General features: G+C 37.1%; 1 protein-coding gene across 1 annotated transcript in view; it reads left to right on the forward strand.

Moving 5' to 3' along the window:
• The window catches only part of SPON1 (spondin 1), a 213978-nt gene that overhangs the window by 58528 nt on the left and 138054 nt on the right, over positions 1-17396 (forward strand). The window contains exons 4-6 of the mRNA XM_075712940.1: positions 8457-8530; positions 9192-9314; positions 14332-14480. Of these exons, the coding sequence (XP_075569055.1) occupies positions 8457-8530; positions 9192-9314; positions 14332-14480 (346 nt within the window). The remainder of the gene's footprint in view (positions 1-8456; positions 8531-9191; positions 9315-14331; positions 14481-17396) is intronic.

A 17396-nucleotide genomic window follows, 5' to 3' on the forward strand; every position in this document is an offset into this window, starting at 1 on the left:
GATAAGTTTTATTTTTTGTTTTAATTTTTCATTTTGATTTTAGGATTTGTTAGTTAATACACAACTGTTTTGCATTGGTTCTTATCACAAGTTAGCTCAATGAATATACAATCATAGAATCGTTTAGGTTGGAAAAAACCTTTAAGATCATCCAGTCCAACCATTAACCTAACACTACCAAGTCCACCACTAAACCGATTAAGGGTAGAGTAGCAATTGCATGTTTCCTGGCTTGGTGGCTGGAGTATTTTTTAATGAAAGTAAAACTAGGAATCATTAAGGTTGGAAAGGACCTTTAAGATCATCAGTCCAACCACCAACCCAACACCACCGTGCCTACTAAACCATGTCCCACAGTGCCACGTCTACCCGTTTTTTGAACACTTCCAGGGATGGTGACTCCACCACCTCTCTGGGCAGCTTGTTCCAATGCTTGGTAGCCCTTTCTGTGAAGAAATTTTTCCTAATATCCAGTCTAAACCTCCCCTGGCGCAGCTTGAGCCCATTTCCTCTCGTCCTATCACTTGCTACTTGGGAGAAGAGACCAACACCCACCTCACTACAACCTCCTTTCAGGTAGTTGTGGAGAGCTATAAGGTCTCCCCTCAGATTCCTTTTCTCTAGGCTAAACAACCCCAGTTCCCTCAGCCACTCCTCATAAGACCTGTGCTCCAGACCCTTCACCAGCTTCGTTGCCCTTCTCCGAACATGCTCCAGCACCTCAAGGTCCTTCTTGTATTGAGGGGCACAAAACTGAACAGAGCATTCAAGGTGCAGCCTTACCAGTGCTGAGTACAGGGGGGCAATCACTTCCCTAGTCCTGCTGGCCACACTATTCCTGATACAAGCCAGGATGCTATTGGTCTTCTTGGCCACCTGGGCACACTGCTGGCTCATGTTCAGCCAGCTGTCAGCCAACACCCCCAGGTCCTTTTCAGCCAGGCAGCTTTCCATTCACTCTTCCCCAAGCCTGTTGTGTTGCATGGGGTTGTTGTGACCCAAGTGCAGGACCTGGCATTTGGCCTTGTTAAACCTCATACAGTTGGCCTCGGCCCATCGGTCCAGCCTGTCCAGGTTCCTCTGCAGGGCCATCCTACCCTCCAGCAGATCGACATTCCCACCCAACTTGGTGTCATCTGCAAACTTACTGAGGGTGCACTCAATCCCCTCATCCAGATCATTGATAAAGATATTAAACAAGACTGGCCCCAAAACAGAGCCCTGGGGAACGCTGCTCATGACCAGCCGCCAACTGGACTTAACTCCATTCACCACTACTCTCTGGGCTCGGCCACCCAACCAGTTTTTTACCCAGCGAAGAGTACGCTCATCCAAGCCATGCGCTGCCAGCTTCCCAAGGAGAATATTATGGGAGACTGTGTCAAAGGCTTTGTTAAAGTCCGGGGAGATGACATCCACAGCCTTTCCATCATCTACCAGGCGGGTCACCAGGTCATAAAAAGAGATCAGGTTGGTCAAGCAGGACCTGTCTTTCATGAACCCATGCTGGCTGGGCCTGATCCCCTGGTTGACCTACACTTGCCTGTTGAGTTCACCCAATATGAAACACTCCATAATCTTTCCTGGCACCAAGGTCAGGCTGACAGGCCTGTAGTTCCCCGGGTCCTCCTTCCGGCCCTTCTTGTAGATGGGCGTCACGTTGGCAAGCCTCCAGTCATCAGGGACCTCCCCTGTCAGCTATCAGGTAATATGACTTCGGGTTCACTAGCTTGATAAAAACTATACTCCCACCTTTGATAGATTGTTTCCATTTACTATACAAAACCAGTACTTAGAATCACAAAATAAATATATCCTCCAACTATCCAGTCCTATCTAATCTTTTCTGACTCTTTTTTACAGTATAATTTATAATGCTTAGTTTTGAAATTCAAAGAGATAGTACTTGCTACAAAAAATGGTGGCTAGCAAAACACCTGGTGAAGATAGAGCCCATGAATAGAAAAGGGCCTTAAGCAATATGAAATTTTCTCAAGAGTCCTAGAGAAACTCATTCTTTCATCTTTTTTGCCTTTGGTGGGTTTTGTGTGTTTTCTTTTTTTTTTTTTTTTCCTTCTTTTTTTTTTTTTTCCCAAGTAATAGGTGTAGCGTATATGTCAGAAATGATTTTGTCAGTATGAGTTTTTATCCTGAAGATTTTAGATTTAATATTTATGTCTTGTGGCCATCAAGCAAAGAACAGAGAGATTTTCTGAGGACAAATACAAGAGAGCAGCATATATAATTGTGTTTTCCCTTAGAGCTTTTTGTTGTATAATATATGATGGCCAAATCTGTCCTGAAGTCTGTGAGCTCCTGTGTATGCATGTGATGGTAGACCTGACTATGATATGAAGGACAACCAAAAGAACTTTGAAGCTAGAGCAAATTTGTAAAACAAGTTTAGAGTACTTTGCTCTTGCTGTGGGGTTTCTCTGAATTATATTTTTTGACAGTATGGGTGAAATGTGAAAAATAAAACTGAAAAAGGATATTCTGGCATATATGTATGCACTGAATTTTTTAGAAGTGAGCAGCTTGTATTGTTTTTCATCTGACTAATCTATTAGAGAAAAGGCACTCATCCTGTGCAGGGATGTAAATGTTGAATTATGGCAACATTGGTAAACATCACATTAATATTACTGTGTTTTATCTAACATCAAATATCAAGTCTGGTTGGTTTGTTCTAATTGTGTTAAGTACATACTTAACAAACAAACAAACCCAACAAAACACCAACAAAAACCACACCAACAAAAACCGCACCATCTGTGTCAGCTCCTAAGTTAGGCATCAAGAAAGAAATAATTTCATGCAAGTTTTAAATACTACTGACTCTTGTCAGTGATGGCTGATGACAAAATTAGATTCTGGTGTAGATGGAGCTTGTTCTTTGGTGAGGCTGAGCACAGTTTCCTAGTTGAAAATTATTTTGAAGAACGTAGTTGTCAAATACCCTACCAGTGTAAAAATTGCTGGGCATGTAATAGCTAAAGGGTTGTATATGCTTTCAGAAGAATTTTAATTATTTTTAATAAGAGTGTCCTAAATATTAGAAAGAGAAGTAAATGTTGTTGGTAAACTCCTGGGAGTTTGTACATTTCCTGACTGTTGTAAGCACTTGACAAAAGCATAGGGTTGTTTTTTTCCTAAGACAACACAGAAGGAAATAAAATGAGAATGTCCTAAATAATGTATTAGAATTATGAAATCCACTAGCACCAACAAAATTAGAGTAGATGAAATATGCGGTTTTCTCCTCAATTTCTAGTGCTAAGGTAAATGGTACATTTAGTAATTCTTTCTCTCCAAAAGAAAATGAAACCAAAAAAGCAAATGAACTTAACATCCTGTTGATTATGGTTGTTCTCAGTAGCTTTCTGGGATGGGAAACAACTTAGAATAATGTAATGTAAAAAATGTAAAAAAGATGTAATTAAATCAGTAAGCATTGGAATAATTAAAGAAAATAATTCTGATGGCTGGAAGGGCAAGAGAAGGTTAACTCATAAGTAGCATAGAGCAGAAAAAGTTTCTTATCTGCAATCCAGTAGTTTATGATTATTTCTCAATATCCAGGTGAAACTTAGGGTATCCTCACCAGCTCTGGCAAAACCTGTTTTATTAGAATGTAACTATAATATTGTACTTAATGGTTTTGATGTAAGCTTAAAAAATGTCATAGGAACAATTCTTATAGATCCCCTTCCTTACTTCAAAGAGTAAGGAAGATGATCTAAAGCTGTTTCTATGGAAGAAAGAAAAAAACCAAAACCACCAAACCCCAACTCTGTTTCTGTTATGACTTGGAGCATTCCCAAGGCTGCTTTGAATTTTTATGGTTTATGACGTTTCCTGTTTGTTAATATCCCAAGTGCAATTTATGTGTCTCTGGTAGAGCTTTTCACAGCAGGATGGTACGATCATTGTGGAACTGTGCTGGAGAGGGACCTGCTTATTCCAGGGAAGTCTTTCAGGGCAGGTCTCACTGCCCTCATGCTCAGATGTGTTCTGACCAACCTGAGACAGGACAGAGACTCTGACCTGCTTGTATCCAACATACAACGTTCTCAAGTAGTGTCGCCAAAACAAATATTACAGAAGCTACCACATATTCCTTGATTTTGCTGAGAACTACAAATCAGAAATAATAAGTAACAATTTTAGGAGTTTTTTAAAAAATAAAACCAGGTGCTGCTAGCTGTATATATGCCTGTAACATAAGGTTTTGCTCCTTAGTTTGGTGATGGAAAAGCTTTAACACAAATCCAGAAGCATCACTTAGAAGATAATGGGAAACAAACAGATTTCTGGAGTCATATTTGTTTCCTTTTTCTTTTTTATTCCATGGTATGCTGACAGTCAAAGAGAGAAATAAGTCAATTAAAGATCCACATAATTCTGTTAACATGTAGGGGAAAGCATTCAGATCTCCCTTTCCCACAAAGTTCAGATAGCACTGGATGTTGGAAGTGGCAGGAAGGATTTATGCAGACTAAGCAGATGTGTACCTTGTGTAAACTCTTAAAAGCTCTCTTACCTCTCTGTAAAAGTTAGCTATTCCATTTTTAAGCTGTTTTTGTAAACCTCAAAACTGAAGAAAAGAATCTTTAGTCCAAATCAGAACTTTTATAGAGGAATAAAACATGTCAAAAAGAAAAAAAAAATCAAGGTAACAAAAGGTAGTGATAAAAACTAGGCAGATATACTGATCAGATACTTTGGTTTGTCTTCAATCTAGAGGATGATTATTAAAACAATGAATAATTTAAAATTAATTTAATACTGTTTCTGTCTGTGTATCTGTAAAGTTGTGTGCCTGCTTTCTGTATTTATGCAGCCATCTAATATACCGATCTTGTTCCACTTGGAATCAGCAACAAAACTTGCATTTAGATTATTGGCTCCATATATAATTTCAAACACAGCTGAAGAGACAATGACTCAGAAAGCTGTGAAGCTTTTGTTGTTAGAAAAGGAACTGTTCCCTTGACATTTCACAGTGACAAGCTAACTGCAGCAGAAAGAATAATATAAGTACACTTCAGGCTTCAAACAATCTTTCTACGTTTTATTTCTAAAATAACTTCTTCTGAAATTAAATACTCATAATATCTTTGTTATCTGTAGATTTGGGAGCTCCTTTATCAAGCAGCTGATTTCTTGTTTGTTTTTTGGGGTTTGGGGTTTTTTTTGAGTAAGCTTTGGAAAACTTGTTCTTTAAAATGATATTAAAAGCACATGATCATAGAGTAATTTAGGTTGAAAGTGACCTCTGGAAGTAATTTAGTCCACCTGCCTGCTTGAAGTAGGTGTTGTTACATCAGGTAGGTTGAGTAGGGTTCTCAGGGATGTGTCTGATCCAGGTCTGAATATGTCCAGGGGTGGAGATTGCACAACCTGTCTAGGCAGCCTGTTCCACTGTTTGATCACTTAGACCATCCTTGTGGTGAGAAAGGTTTTCCTTGTATCTGCATGGCATTTCTTGTGCCTGCACTGGCCTATTGCCTTGCATCCTACCACCATGCACTTCTGAGAGACATCTGGCTCAACAACTTCTGTGTCTTTCCAATAGGTATTTGAAGAAAACAAGCAGTAAGATCCTTCCTTTGCATTTTCTTCTTTAGACTGAGTGAACCCAGTTCTTTCAGCCTCTCCTCAGACATCATGGGCTCCATTCCCCTGATCATCTTGATGGCCCTTCACTGGAATTTCTCTAGTAATGCAATGTCTTTCTCTAACTGGGCAGCCACGAACTGGCTCATACTCCAGATGTGGTCTCATAAGTTCCAAATGGAGGGGAAGAAATCACGTTCCTTGACTGGGTTGCTACGCTTTTGCTGAAACCACTCAGGAGGCTGGTGGCTGCCTGGGCAGCAATGGCATGCTACTGGCTCATGGTCAGCTTGTCCACTGAGACCCCCAAGTCCTTTTCTGCAAAGGTGCTCTCTGGCTAGCAGATGCCCTGTACTGTACTGTTGTAACTATGTTATTCCATCCTATGTGCAAGACTTTGACTTACCATGGAGTTCATGCCAACCCATTTCTCATGTCTGTCTAAATAGTAGCCTTACCCTCCAGCGTGTTAGCTGCTCCCCCAGATTAGTATCATCTGCAAACTTGTTGAGGTTTCATTCCACCCCCTCACCCAGGACATCAATGAAGATGCTATTGGCTCTAGTATCAGTCCTGGAAGATGGCTGCTGGTAACTGGCCGGTATATTAGAAATTAAAGCATCTTTACAGTATGTGAGTTGTGATGTTGCATGTACATTTCAGCTCAGGTTGCTGTTACTTTACATTTTATTAATCATCCTACATGAGTGTTTTGCAGTTTTATGGTACTGTGTTTGAAAAACCATGATTGATCGTGTATCAAAAATCGTATGTGTTTCATTGAGTCTATGTGAAAGTATTGGTTCTCAACTGCAGTGTAGCATCCAAAAAGTCTTTAAAGTTGCCTTTGGTTTTGAATGCAAAGGCTGGAAAAACTAAAGTAGCATTCCACTGTCACAGGCTGGCCATTGGGCTCATATTCTTGACAGTAGTTACTTTGGTGATTTTGTTTGTTTTATTTTTTCCCCTTGTTTCTTGTTAGAAACCCTGAAAAATATTTCTCAGAAAGCTTTCATTCTGTTTCTCACATATTTGGTCAGTCTTTTCTGGCACCATTTAAATGTCCCATGACAGTTCTCACATTAATAAAAGACAGATTTAACTAACTCTAGGTTTCATTCACTTTCTGTTATTTGCTACAGGCTCATATTTACCCCTAGTGTAAACATTCCCTTATAAAGTTGAGGCCTAGGAGTTCCCCTCCACCAAATACTGGCAGATCATGCCCTTGCTTTTTGTAAAAGTCAGTCTTGCTCTTCTGTTTCACCCTGTTTTTTCACAGCCTTGGTTGGTTGCCTGTGTTGTATTTACCACATCTTCCTTTAGAAGTTGCCAGCCCTATTAAGGATGAGAGCAAGCTGTAATTTCTGCACCCTTTCCAGTTTGATCTAGCTTTAAGAGGTTTACAAAATCCAGTTATTCTCCTAGCTGCTTTATAATGTGAAATGAAGCATTCCTTCCTATCCTACTCTGACCTTGTATCTTGGCAAAGAAAGCACAGTAAAATTGCATCTTATTTTTCATAATTTTATGGGGTGGGACATTGTCAAAGAAAGGTTTACATCACTACAACAACAATTCTAAACATATATAGTCTTATTTTTCTTCTCACTTCAACTGATATGAGTGAGGAATAACTCTAGTGAGATCAAGGTAATTATTTGACTGTAAAGTTGAGGTAAGACAAGAATCTGGCCCTTGGTATTTAGGGTTTTAAACACAAATGATGGTACAAAATGTTGCTAGAAGAATGTGCTCTCTTACTGGTTAACATGGAAGAGTGCCAGCTCCCAAAACATGTTCTCCTCAGAAAACTTTCTTTCCAAAGAATGTCTTTGAATTTAACCAAATTCTCTTTTCTCATAGAAAGAAGATCAAGTTTACATACGAATTAAATTTTTATAGTTAAAAAATGGTCAAAGCAGCTAGTTAAGTTTATTTAGGACTGGAAGGGGTCACCTGAGCCATTTGAACATATTTTCTAGTTGGTTATTGTTTTTGACATTTACCATATGGTGGTTATGATACCAATCTGCAAGAAGAACTTGGGCTTGGTGCTTTGCTGACTTGAAGATCTTTGATGCAAAATTCAATTTATGGTCTCTCAGATGGGAGGCTAAAAATAAGCTAAATTTCAGCTGTACAATTACAGCTGTAAAAATAAAATTGCACAGTAACTCTGGTTTTCCCTGTATGGTTTTAAGATTCAACTTCCCTGTTCCCCACTAAACTGAAGCTTTTAAACTTACATTTTGTTTGAACTATAAGTCTTAATAAAATATTCTAGATTTAATTAATTTTGAGGTGGCTTGTCTTTTGGAACCTTTGAATTACTTTTAAAGACTTTAGCTTATGCTAGCTCCTTTTCTAACTTCTGTTTTACATTATATTTGCACTGAATTGCTGTAATATATCAGAAGTATTTATGTCTTCAGAATGCCATGTAATTTCCTACAAAAGCTGCTTGCTTTAGCTGTGCTATTTTTCTGAAATTTAATATGATTTCAGTACTTTAATACAAGATTTGATTGAAATATTGAATATTCAGTTGACCATCATGCATTTCAAGAACACAGATCCTCACCATATGACTATGATCACTTCTCTAAAGGTAATAACATTCCAAGTTTCTGTAAAATGTAATGAAATTCAAATGCAAGTTGAAATAGAAATATCCTATCTGTAGTCCTGTATTGTGTATATGTATTGTCAGAAGAGGGAAATATGCCTAGGTCTTAGCAGTCCAGTTCTGTCCTTTTGCTACTTCATCATGCTTTTTCTTCTTCCTTTAAGGAATAAATATATTTAAAACTCTTTTTTTTTTTTTCTCTTTATAGAGCCAGTATTGTGCAGAAGCGCATAATTTATTTTCAAGATGAGGGTTCTCTCACAAAAAAAATTTGTGAACAAGGTAAGGTAAAGTAAAATATCTTTCTGACCTCCTTGCCATGTTCTACTTATTTCTTTTAATTCATTGCATCAAACTAAAATTTTGAGGCCTCGAACAGTTTCATGAAGGTTTAAATTTGCGATGTCCTATTCAATTATGTTATTCCTTATCACATACACTGTTCCTCATATAATCTTCCTTGCCTTCCCCTAGATGTGATACTCACACCTTTTTACCTGCTCTTTGCGTGAAACTTGTTTGTCTGCACGACACTTAGTTTATTGAATCGTCGGATATTTCATCCTTTCCTAAACCTAAGCATTGCAGTTGGTTATTGCATCCTATTGGAAAATTTATATGCTTTGGCTGTCCAGAAATTTCAAGCCTATTATGTTTTGAGATCAGCTGAGATCCATATCAGATAAGAACCAGAAAGAAACCCATTTTGAATCTGATGATGACTGAGATAATGTTGTCTTCTTATTTAAAAACGTAGATTTAAATCATTACATCCACTTACAAATATGATCCAAATATTTCAGGGTTCTAGTTTAGTCTAGTGTAGCCCAACTTAAAAATAAACAAAAAACAAATGGGTTTAGCTCAGATTATGGCAACTTTGCTGTCATCCATTGATTTTGAATTGTAACCATTATCAGCGGGTATTTTGGTGTTTTTTCAGACTCAGCCTCAGAAGGTGTGACTGAGAAACCAATTTTAGATTGTTGTGCCTGTGGAACTGCCAAATACAGGCTAACTTTTTATGGAAACTGGTCAGAAAAAACACATCCCAAAGATTTTCCACGTGAGTATCATTCCTTTACTATTGTTGTACCATATAGGGACTGTGAAGAGGGTTGGAGCTTATTGTATGACACAACATTACTTATTTACAGCTCAGCAGTGTAAATTATGACATATATGGAATACTTCTAACATTCAGTATTGAAAATCCATGGATCTTTCTGCAAATGCTATACATTACAAATAAATTCTATTGATTTGCCTGACATTTTGAATGGAGGTGTGTATGAGATCACATTTTCAAGACTTTTCACATTTTCATTGTGGTGAGAAAGGTTAGTTTTTCTTTTTTTTTTTAGTGAAAGCTTAGACTGGCTTATAATGTATAGCTAGGAAATGAGATTTTAGGAAAAAGGCCACGAAGGATGGGCAACACACTAACACTTTGATTTTACAGCCATGCCAGTCTAGCCAGTATGTTCTCCTTCAAAGTCTTTTGAAAGATTCTAGTTAGTTTTGGTGAGCCCTGAATCTTTCTGCCCAGTGACATTAATTAGATATACAGACCTTAAAATATTCTGTTTTCTTTGTCTTTGTTCGTTGAATAGACATACAAAATACAGATTCCGAGCTTTGCCTGTCTGGGTTTTTAAAGTTTCTGAACTACAGAATCAGTATTCTTCTTGCAATAACCCATGTAACTGTAAAAAGCTAAAGTTACAAAAACATGTGTGTCGTATGCATTTGTTCTTTTATTACTGACTTCACGGTCTGTGGCAATAAAGGCTAGGAAATTATTTGAAAGCATGAGTCACGTTTACTGGTCTTTAAACTTTGTTATGTTGTCTGTGGCTGATGCTTATTATATAGACTTTCTATGTTGATTTTTTTTTTTTTAAATTATTGTCACAGTGTCAGAATATCATCATATAACTCAAATGTGGTTTGTGTGTCAGTCAGCTCATAGTTTTAACAGCCTAAGCAATATTGCTTATGTTGAGTCTCTCATACATTTTAAGTTGAATGTAGCATTGTTCAAATATTATTTGTCAGCATAATATGTGGGAGATAAAATAAGCCAAAACCAATAATTCCAGGAATGCTCTTTTAGGGTATTGGATGATTATATATCTGCTGAGTGTGACACTTTATATGCATTATTTGTATGGATTCAGCTGGTGGTTAGAAATAGAGCATGAGAAGATGATTGAAAACTATGAAATTAGTGTGACTTAACAATGTAATATTGGGGATAAATGGCCTTTTCTTTTAAATCCAAGTCAGTGAACACATTAAGAGTATGGGTGCATAACTGAAAGTAAGCAAGTTGCAATAGTTCGCCACAATAGCGGACTCTGTAGGCTGGTATCTCTCCCCAGTTACAAAGTGGTGAATTATATTAAAGTTTTACTTAAAAACTGGAAAAGTGAAAAAATAACCATATAGTGCTAGCAGGATTAAGCCCAATAATAACAGCTAATAAGATTTTACATTGAAATTTCTGGATGTTGAGTAACAATCTCATCCAGAAGTAGTGATGTTAAAAATGAAAACTAGTAACCAACATTATTCTTTAAAATGTTGAACTTGTGCAGTAATTACATTTTTTAAAAATGCTATTCATGATGGTCTGTGGTAAATCACTAATTGTTTCCCAGACCATCACATAAAAAATTCTGCTTTGCTCTTATACCATCAGTATGGCTAAAATAGAAAGCAGATCATAAAACTTATATTTTGTGTCTTTTCTTTAACTTATTTTCTGACTTGCTTTAAAAAAATCCCTAAATAATATGTGCTCTGTTGCATATCTTTTCTCCAAAGAACTGCTTTTGCTAAATAAAGTATTTTCTTTTGCTATCACACAAAAATGTTTCTGGAAGGTACAGTGCAAAACTTTTAATTCTGGGAAACTATTTTAAGGTTTTCAGAGATTACATGGATTAGAAATAATTTTACACTTATTATACCAGTCCAATTAAAATACCTGCCTTCCATTAAATTTAAAAGTGTGCTGTCTGTTTATGAGTTGTCAGGTGTGCCTAGTCTATAAAGCATTGCGTAGAATGAAACCACTGCAACACAATCTTGTTCTGAGTGTGCCAACCATAGAGTGAATGGAGAGGTGTACTACAGCTGTAGAAAGGGTTTAAAAACTAATTCTTAAAACAATTTTGCTTTTGTGGATCTCAGACAGACTGAAAAAAAATCAAACTGATTTGCAAACTAAGCCTTAAAAAAAGTGAGCATTATTTTCAGGTAATTTTTGCAAGTTATCACAAGGCCTGATAACAGGACTACTGGAAGCTGAATATTCCATTTGTTATTAAATCTGGCTCAAGGGGAACTATTAAATTTTCTATCACATTTTGTCAGTCAGAAAGATTTGTATTTACATATGCCCTGTGGCTTAAAAGCATTGATTCTCTCTGGGTATCGTCCATATATGATAACAGAAATATATATGCTCTCCATCATCATTTTATATGGCACATCTGTGAAATATGTCAGAGGACACATTCTCATGTTGTGATGATCTTTATGCAAAAATACACATATAAGTGTGTAAATTGAGAAACTACTCACAAAAAGGAAGTGAAATAACACCATTGGAAAGCTGTCAGTATTCTGTTTGCTGTCAGGAATTGGATAGTGATATTGGACTGGTGATGTAAAATAACTCTGGCCTTGTACTGCTTGGATTATTTCATGTAAAAAAGTTTCTTTGATGCTCAGAGGAAAAGGTTTATGAAACCATGTTGAGTTGTCTCTTCATTCTCTTCAAAAATGGGAGGTTCAAGGTGAGGAATGAAACATTTGCAAACATTGTACAGATTTTGTAAAAGGTTTAGGGTAGATGTGGTATACTTTGAACAGCTCATTTGAGCAAGTAGGTGAGCCAGCTGCTTTCTCTGCAGAGCCAATATCTTTAGGGAGAGGTGTTCAGTGGAAGAGGCTGGGCTCTGGTTGCAAAGACATCGGATGTTCTTGGTCTGTTTAGGGTAAGGGAGCGTGAGAAGCTTTGGAGCACATGGAACAATTCATTATCCATTTTACTAAAGACTTAAAGGCACTCTGGTTCCTCTCTGTAGTGTATACATTTTTCTTTTGTATGGACTATGTGGAACCTTCTCTTTCAATAAGTTTCAGTGTCACTGTGTTTCAGGGAAAGCTGCTGTCTATGACTTGCGAGATACTCAGACCTGTGTGCTAGGAAGAAAGAATGGGCAAAACTGGTGGTCCCATCACTGGAGCTGAATGACAGTATCTCTCTGTGGTTCGACAAGGTGCCAGTGTATATTTAAGGAACAATTACTATATCTTATCAAGACACCATCTTTTGACACTGTAGTCTCTTCAGCTATTACCTGAGGGGGGAGGAGGTTTAGTTGGGTTTTTTTCTTCATTTGGGGCTCAATTACTGATTAGCTTTAGTGGACTCTGAAAACATCAAGCCTAGTATTGTTCAGAGCGCAATAGGTGTATTTTGGTCCAAGTTTAGCACTGGGGAAACTATGGAGGCTCTGTTTGCTGTGTTGCTAGGCCATCTTCCTCATCTAGCTATTCTGCTTGCTACGCTTTTCTAGGTACTTTTTAGGCCTACCATTGGAGTTCATTTTTTATTTCTAATCTATTTTCTCTTCTCCTGTGATTAGGTTCCTGCATCTGACTTTATCTATTCAATTCTCTACACTGTCTTTTTCAATTTTGTTGCCCAACCTTTCACATCTTAAATTTGCATTCCTTTTGTTTACTTCATTATTCATTTTTCATTCATTTATTCTAGTTTTCAGCTGCTTTTACTGCTACTCTCTACCTTTTGCATTGCAAAGAAAAATGTTAAATATTGTCTCATTCCATCATTCTGTCTCCCTCAACTCCTACAGTCACTGTTACCAGACTGTCTGCTTATGTAAGCAGTTCATTTTCTCATCCTTTTCCTTTAAGCCCATATCTTTGCAGAGTGTTATTTGACACTTAAGTGAATTAATTTTTTTTTCCATTACTGTGGGACTTCCGTGACTCCTTATTTCTGCTCGATTCTCTTTTCAGTTCCATCAGACTTCTTCAACATTTTCTCTTTAAACTTTTACATTTTTTCTTTTTCTGTTCAACAAGACAAGAAACAAGGACAGAAATCCTTTTGCCTAGCTCTACAACTCTTACACTATGAGAAATTTTAGCAAGCAAACTCAGTGATTAGAAGGACCATAATTCACTTCTTCGCTCCCTTCCTGAATTAAAGGGAACCCCTACTAATGGTTGGGGTGAGGGTGAGGAAAGGAGACATGGTACATGTATAATTTAAGTATGCAGAAGCAGAAAACCCAGCTATGTCGGTGCCAATAAAAGCAGTTCTTTACCAGTTTTTCAAAAGTTTCCCGGAAGAAGTGCTGGACACCATTTGCCCATAGAAAGCAAATGTTTCACCTCTGTTTCACCAGGAAGCTGCTGGGGGAGGTTTCTGGCTGTAAGCCCTTTATAGCTCTGTGCCTGATAGTATTTGCGCACAAAGCTAGAAACAAAAATCTATAACATATAATGATAGTCTAAACATGCTTATATCTATCTTTTGCTGGTAATCTGCTGTCACCACTCAAACACAACTCTAGTGGACTGTCAGAAACCAGTATCTCTCAGTAACGAAACAACTTGCTGTTAAATCTTTGAATGACCACTGAAGTCTTCCCTTGCAGGTTTCATATTCAAAAATACGTTACATGGAAACCTGAAATTAAAGGATTGTTAAACTTCCTGAAGAAGTGAAGAACAATATACTAAGCCTATCTGTTTGGGGGGACTGCTTGATTAGCCGGAACACAATCTTTCTCAACATTTCTGCTCGTGTTGTTATATCCAATAATTACTGATACTTTATACTGTATTTCTGTAGTTCATGTTCTTATTACTCTAAAGGTATGGTGTATTGATGTAGTGAGAACTGACAGCATGCAACACATGCAAAAGCTTGGTACTGGTGAAGACTGGGTACTTCAGACACTTCACTTTAATAAAAAATTAGGAATTATGCTTTGAGACTGTCCTGATGGTTGATTTTTTTCCCCCTCCTCCGAAAGGACGCACCAACCACTGGTCTGCGATCATTGGTAGTTCTCACTCGAAGAACTACATCCTTTGGGAGTATGGAGGATATGCTAGTGAAGGTGTCAAGCAAGTCGCAGAGTTGGGGTCCCCAGTAAAGATGGAAGAAGAAATTCGACAGCAAGTAGGTGTAATTTAGTGCATACTTTAAAAAATGCATCCTACCTTGGCCTGTGAATGATTTGTCATTGACAATGTCTGTGAATGTAATTTTGCTGGCTAATTTTCAGTTAAGCAGTTTAGTAGATCTGTCTTTCTAGACTCATTCTTACTCTGGCAAAAGTTTTTGTCTGTGAAAGAAGAAGTTGCAGTATTCTGAACTTAGAAAATCTATGTGTCATGCAAGGCATAAATCAGAGATAGAAAAGTAAAATTCATCTTTCCGGGCTTAATCATGAAGACAGAATTTGCTAAAGGAATACCATGAAGATGGCAAGCAGTATGCCTTATTCCTTTTTGAAGTGATGATTTTTAGTTTATGGTATACTGTAGGTTTGTTTTATTTTTTTTTTTCTAGTAAGCACCTTATTTGCAATTTTCTGCAGATGCATTCAAGTTAGAAATGCTCTTACAGGAGAGTGAGGTGATTTTTATTGCTGAGCAGGAAAGCTTTACACAACTACACTAATAAAATTTGATGAATCAGGATTATGGTTCAAAGGCAAAAGAGTCTTTACAGTGTATCATCTTACAGGGGATTGATTCAGCTGAACAGAAATCAGTCTTTCAAATAGTTTATAGAAGATTTTAATTTTGTTACATCAAGTAACAACCAACCAAATAAAATATACCAGGACACAGCGGTGATTATTTTTAGGACGTCTGCCTCCACAAAATTTAAGGACTCACTGGAAACTGAGCTCAGTTATAAACCACAAAGAATGTAAATATTATTACATATAATAGAGCTACACATACTATTTTATGTAGATGTATGTGTGTGGGTAAGTGCATATATAATATATAGTTACAATTGTTTCAATGGGAGAGAAGGCAGAAAGTGCCCCCAACAGCTTATTATCGTGTACAGACAAGGCAGGAGCAGAAGAAAAACAGCATTCAGTATGAAAAGTTAAAGGCAGAAAAGTTAAAGACAGATCTGGTCTACTGGAGTCTCTGTCTGATTCCGCTTTCCTGACTTTCCTCCAAATTGATAAAGTGGTACAAGTGAGGAGGAGGCCTAGTCTGAGGCAGAATAGTCAGGTGGCATAACAGGGACATACTGCAAGGGCCAGCAAAATGGGAGCCAGAGCACTTATTTTGGCATTTCATGTGCCTGCTTTGCTATGTCAGCTTTTAGCATGCCTTGAGAGACGTGACTTAATATTTAATTGATATGCATTATTTTGAATGTGTTCCTGGGACACTTTCTGCTTCTGCCAGATGTACTAAAAATTAAAGATTTCAAACCAGCTGGAATTTTATAGAAGTATTTGTGTTTCAATCTTTCGATGCCTGTTCTTTTTATAAGGTACAAATTTTAACAATAAAATCAAAACAAATATCATGAAAATGGAAAATAGTACTTTACACTTCATTAATGAACAAAAATGTCTTTCCTTATTAATCATTATTTATGTACCACAAGCCTGCTTTCCTTAATTATCTGTTTTTCAGAGAAAATAATCTACTCCTTAATTTTGAACACATGTAAGAAACCTCCTGTACCTACAGCCATTTTTGTTACATTTGTGTGGACCTTTCCTACATTTAATACTTCTGAATATGAAGTCACCAAAACTAAAAGGAGCATTTAAATTGCCAAAGTTCATTAATAATATTCACTTTTGGTAACTGCTGTGTTAAAGAGACAGTATTTTGAGGCCTCCTATATAACACTTAGTTTATACACAGAGTTATATAGCGAGATACAAAAAAAGATGCAATTGTATTTATACAGACAGTATAGAACAACCTCAAAGACTGTTTTGCCCACAAGAAAACTTGTATAGCTAAAGGCTTTACATTCTAAATTTCATTTGCTGTTTTGTGATGCTTAAGTATACATAATCATGGTATAAGAACAGCTGTGTTTGACAAAAAACTCCCCAAACCAAGAAAATGAAAGTAAAAACAGCTTGTAATTGAATATATTAAAGGGATACATAAGGAATATGAAAGGGAAAAACACGCTGAATATGGGGGGGAGATGTGATGATGGGTACGTTATTCTCTTTATCCTATAAAAGACCTTTGGCGTACCTGGGAATAGAAAGTAGGCCTTGATCCTAGATAACTTGCTTTAGCATCTTTACTGAGAAGTGGCTGGATTTTATCCTAGCAATACTATATAATCCCAGATGGATTAAAATTATAGCAGAGTATTCCACACATCACATGTAATTTACCATTTTTGCTGCTTTCTTGGGAAATCAAGGTTTTCTGATAGTAGGTCCATATGAAATAAAGAAAATCAGCTTAATTAGTATCTTTGTCCTAAAAAAGAGAGAATTTACATGCACAGTCTTCAGAAATACTCTATAAATAAGGGTTTGGCACATCTGAATTGTAACTATACAAAGATTAGGTCTGGTCCAGAAGCAGCAGGGGCATGGGGGGAGTATGGGATGAAGCAGAAGTAGAGGTGCAGTTGTGAAAGGTCATACTGAGCATTGATGGAAGAGGCAGTGAATTTGAAGGGAATATGGAAAAGAATGAAAATCGTACTCTCTCTGCTTTCCAAATTCTGGGTTCTTTGTCATTATGTGCTATGTATTTGCAAAAAGGAGATGTATTTATATGCTGGATTCAAATCAGAGGTGACTGTGACTTTTAGAGTACATAAAATAACTAACTGCTCACAATTTCAGGGGCTGCTGAAATCGCACATGAAATTAATGAATGTTGCAGTTCATTTCAACATCAGGCCTGTCTGACTGCATCAAAACTGCAGTAATTCCCCTGATTCTTCTGGTTCAGTCTAATCCAAGCAATGAACTAGTGTTATAACTGGATATTACCTAGAACAATGCAGCGTATCAACAAATGCCATAACATTTTTATCAAGTTTGTTTGACTTTTTGTTTCTTTTTTCATGTGT

Source organism: Pelecanus crispus, chromosome 6 (assembly GCF_030463565.1).
Source record: "Pelecanus crispus isolate bPelCri1 chromosome 6, bPelCri1.pri, whole genome shotgun sequence".
NCBI classification, from domain to species: Eukaryota; Metazoa; Chordata; class Aves; order Pelecaniformes; family Pelecanidae; genus Pelecanus; species Pelecanus crispus.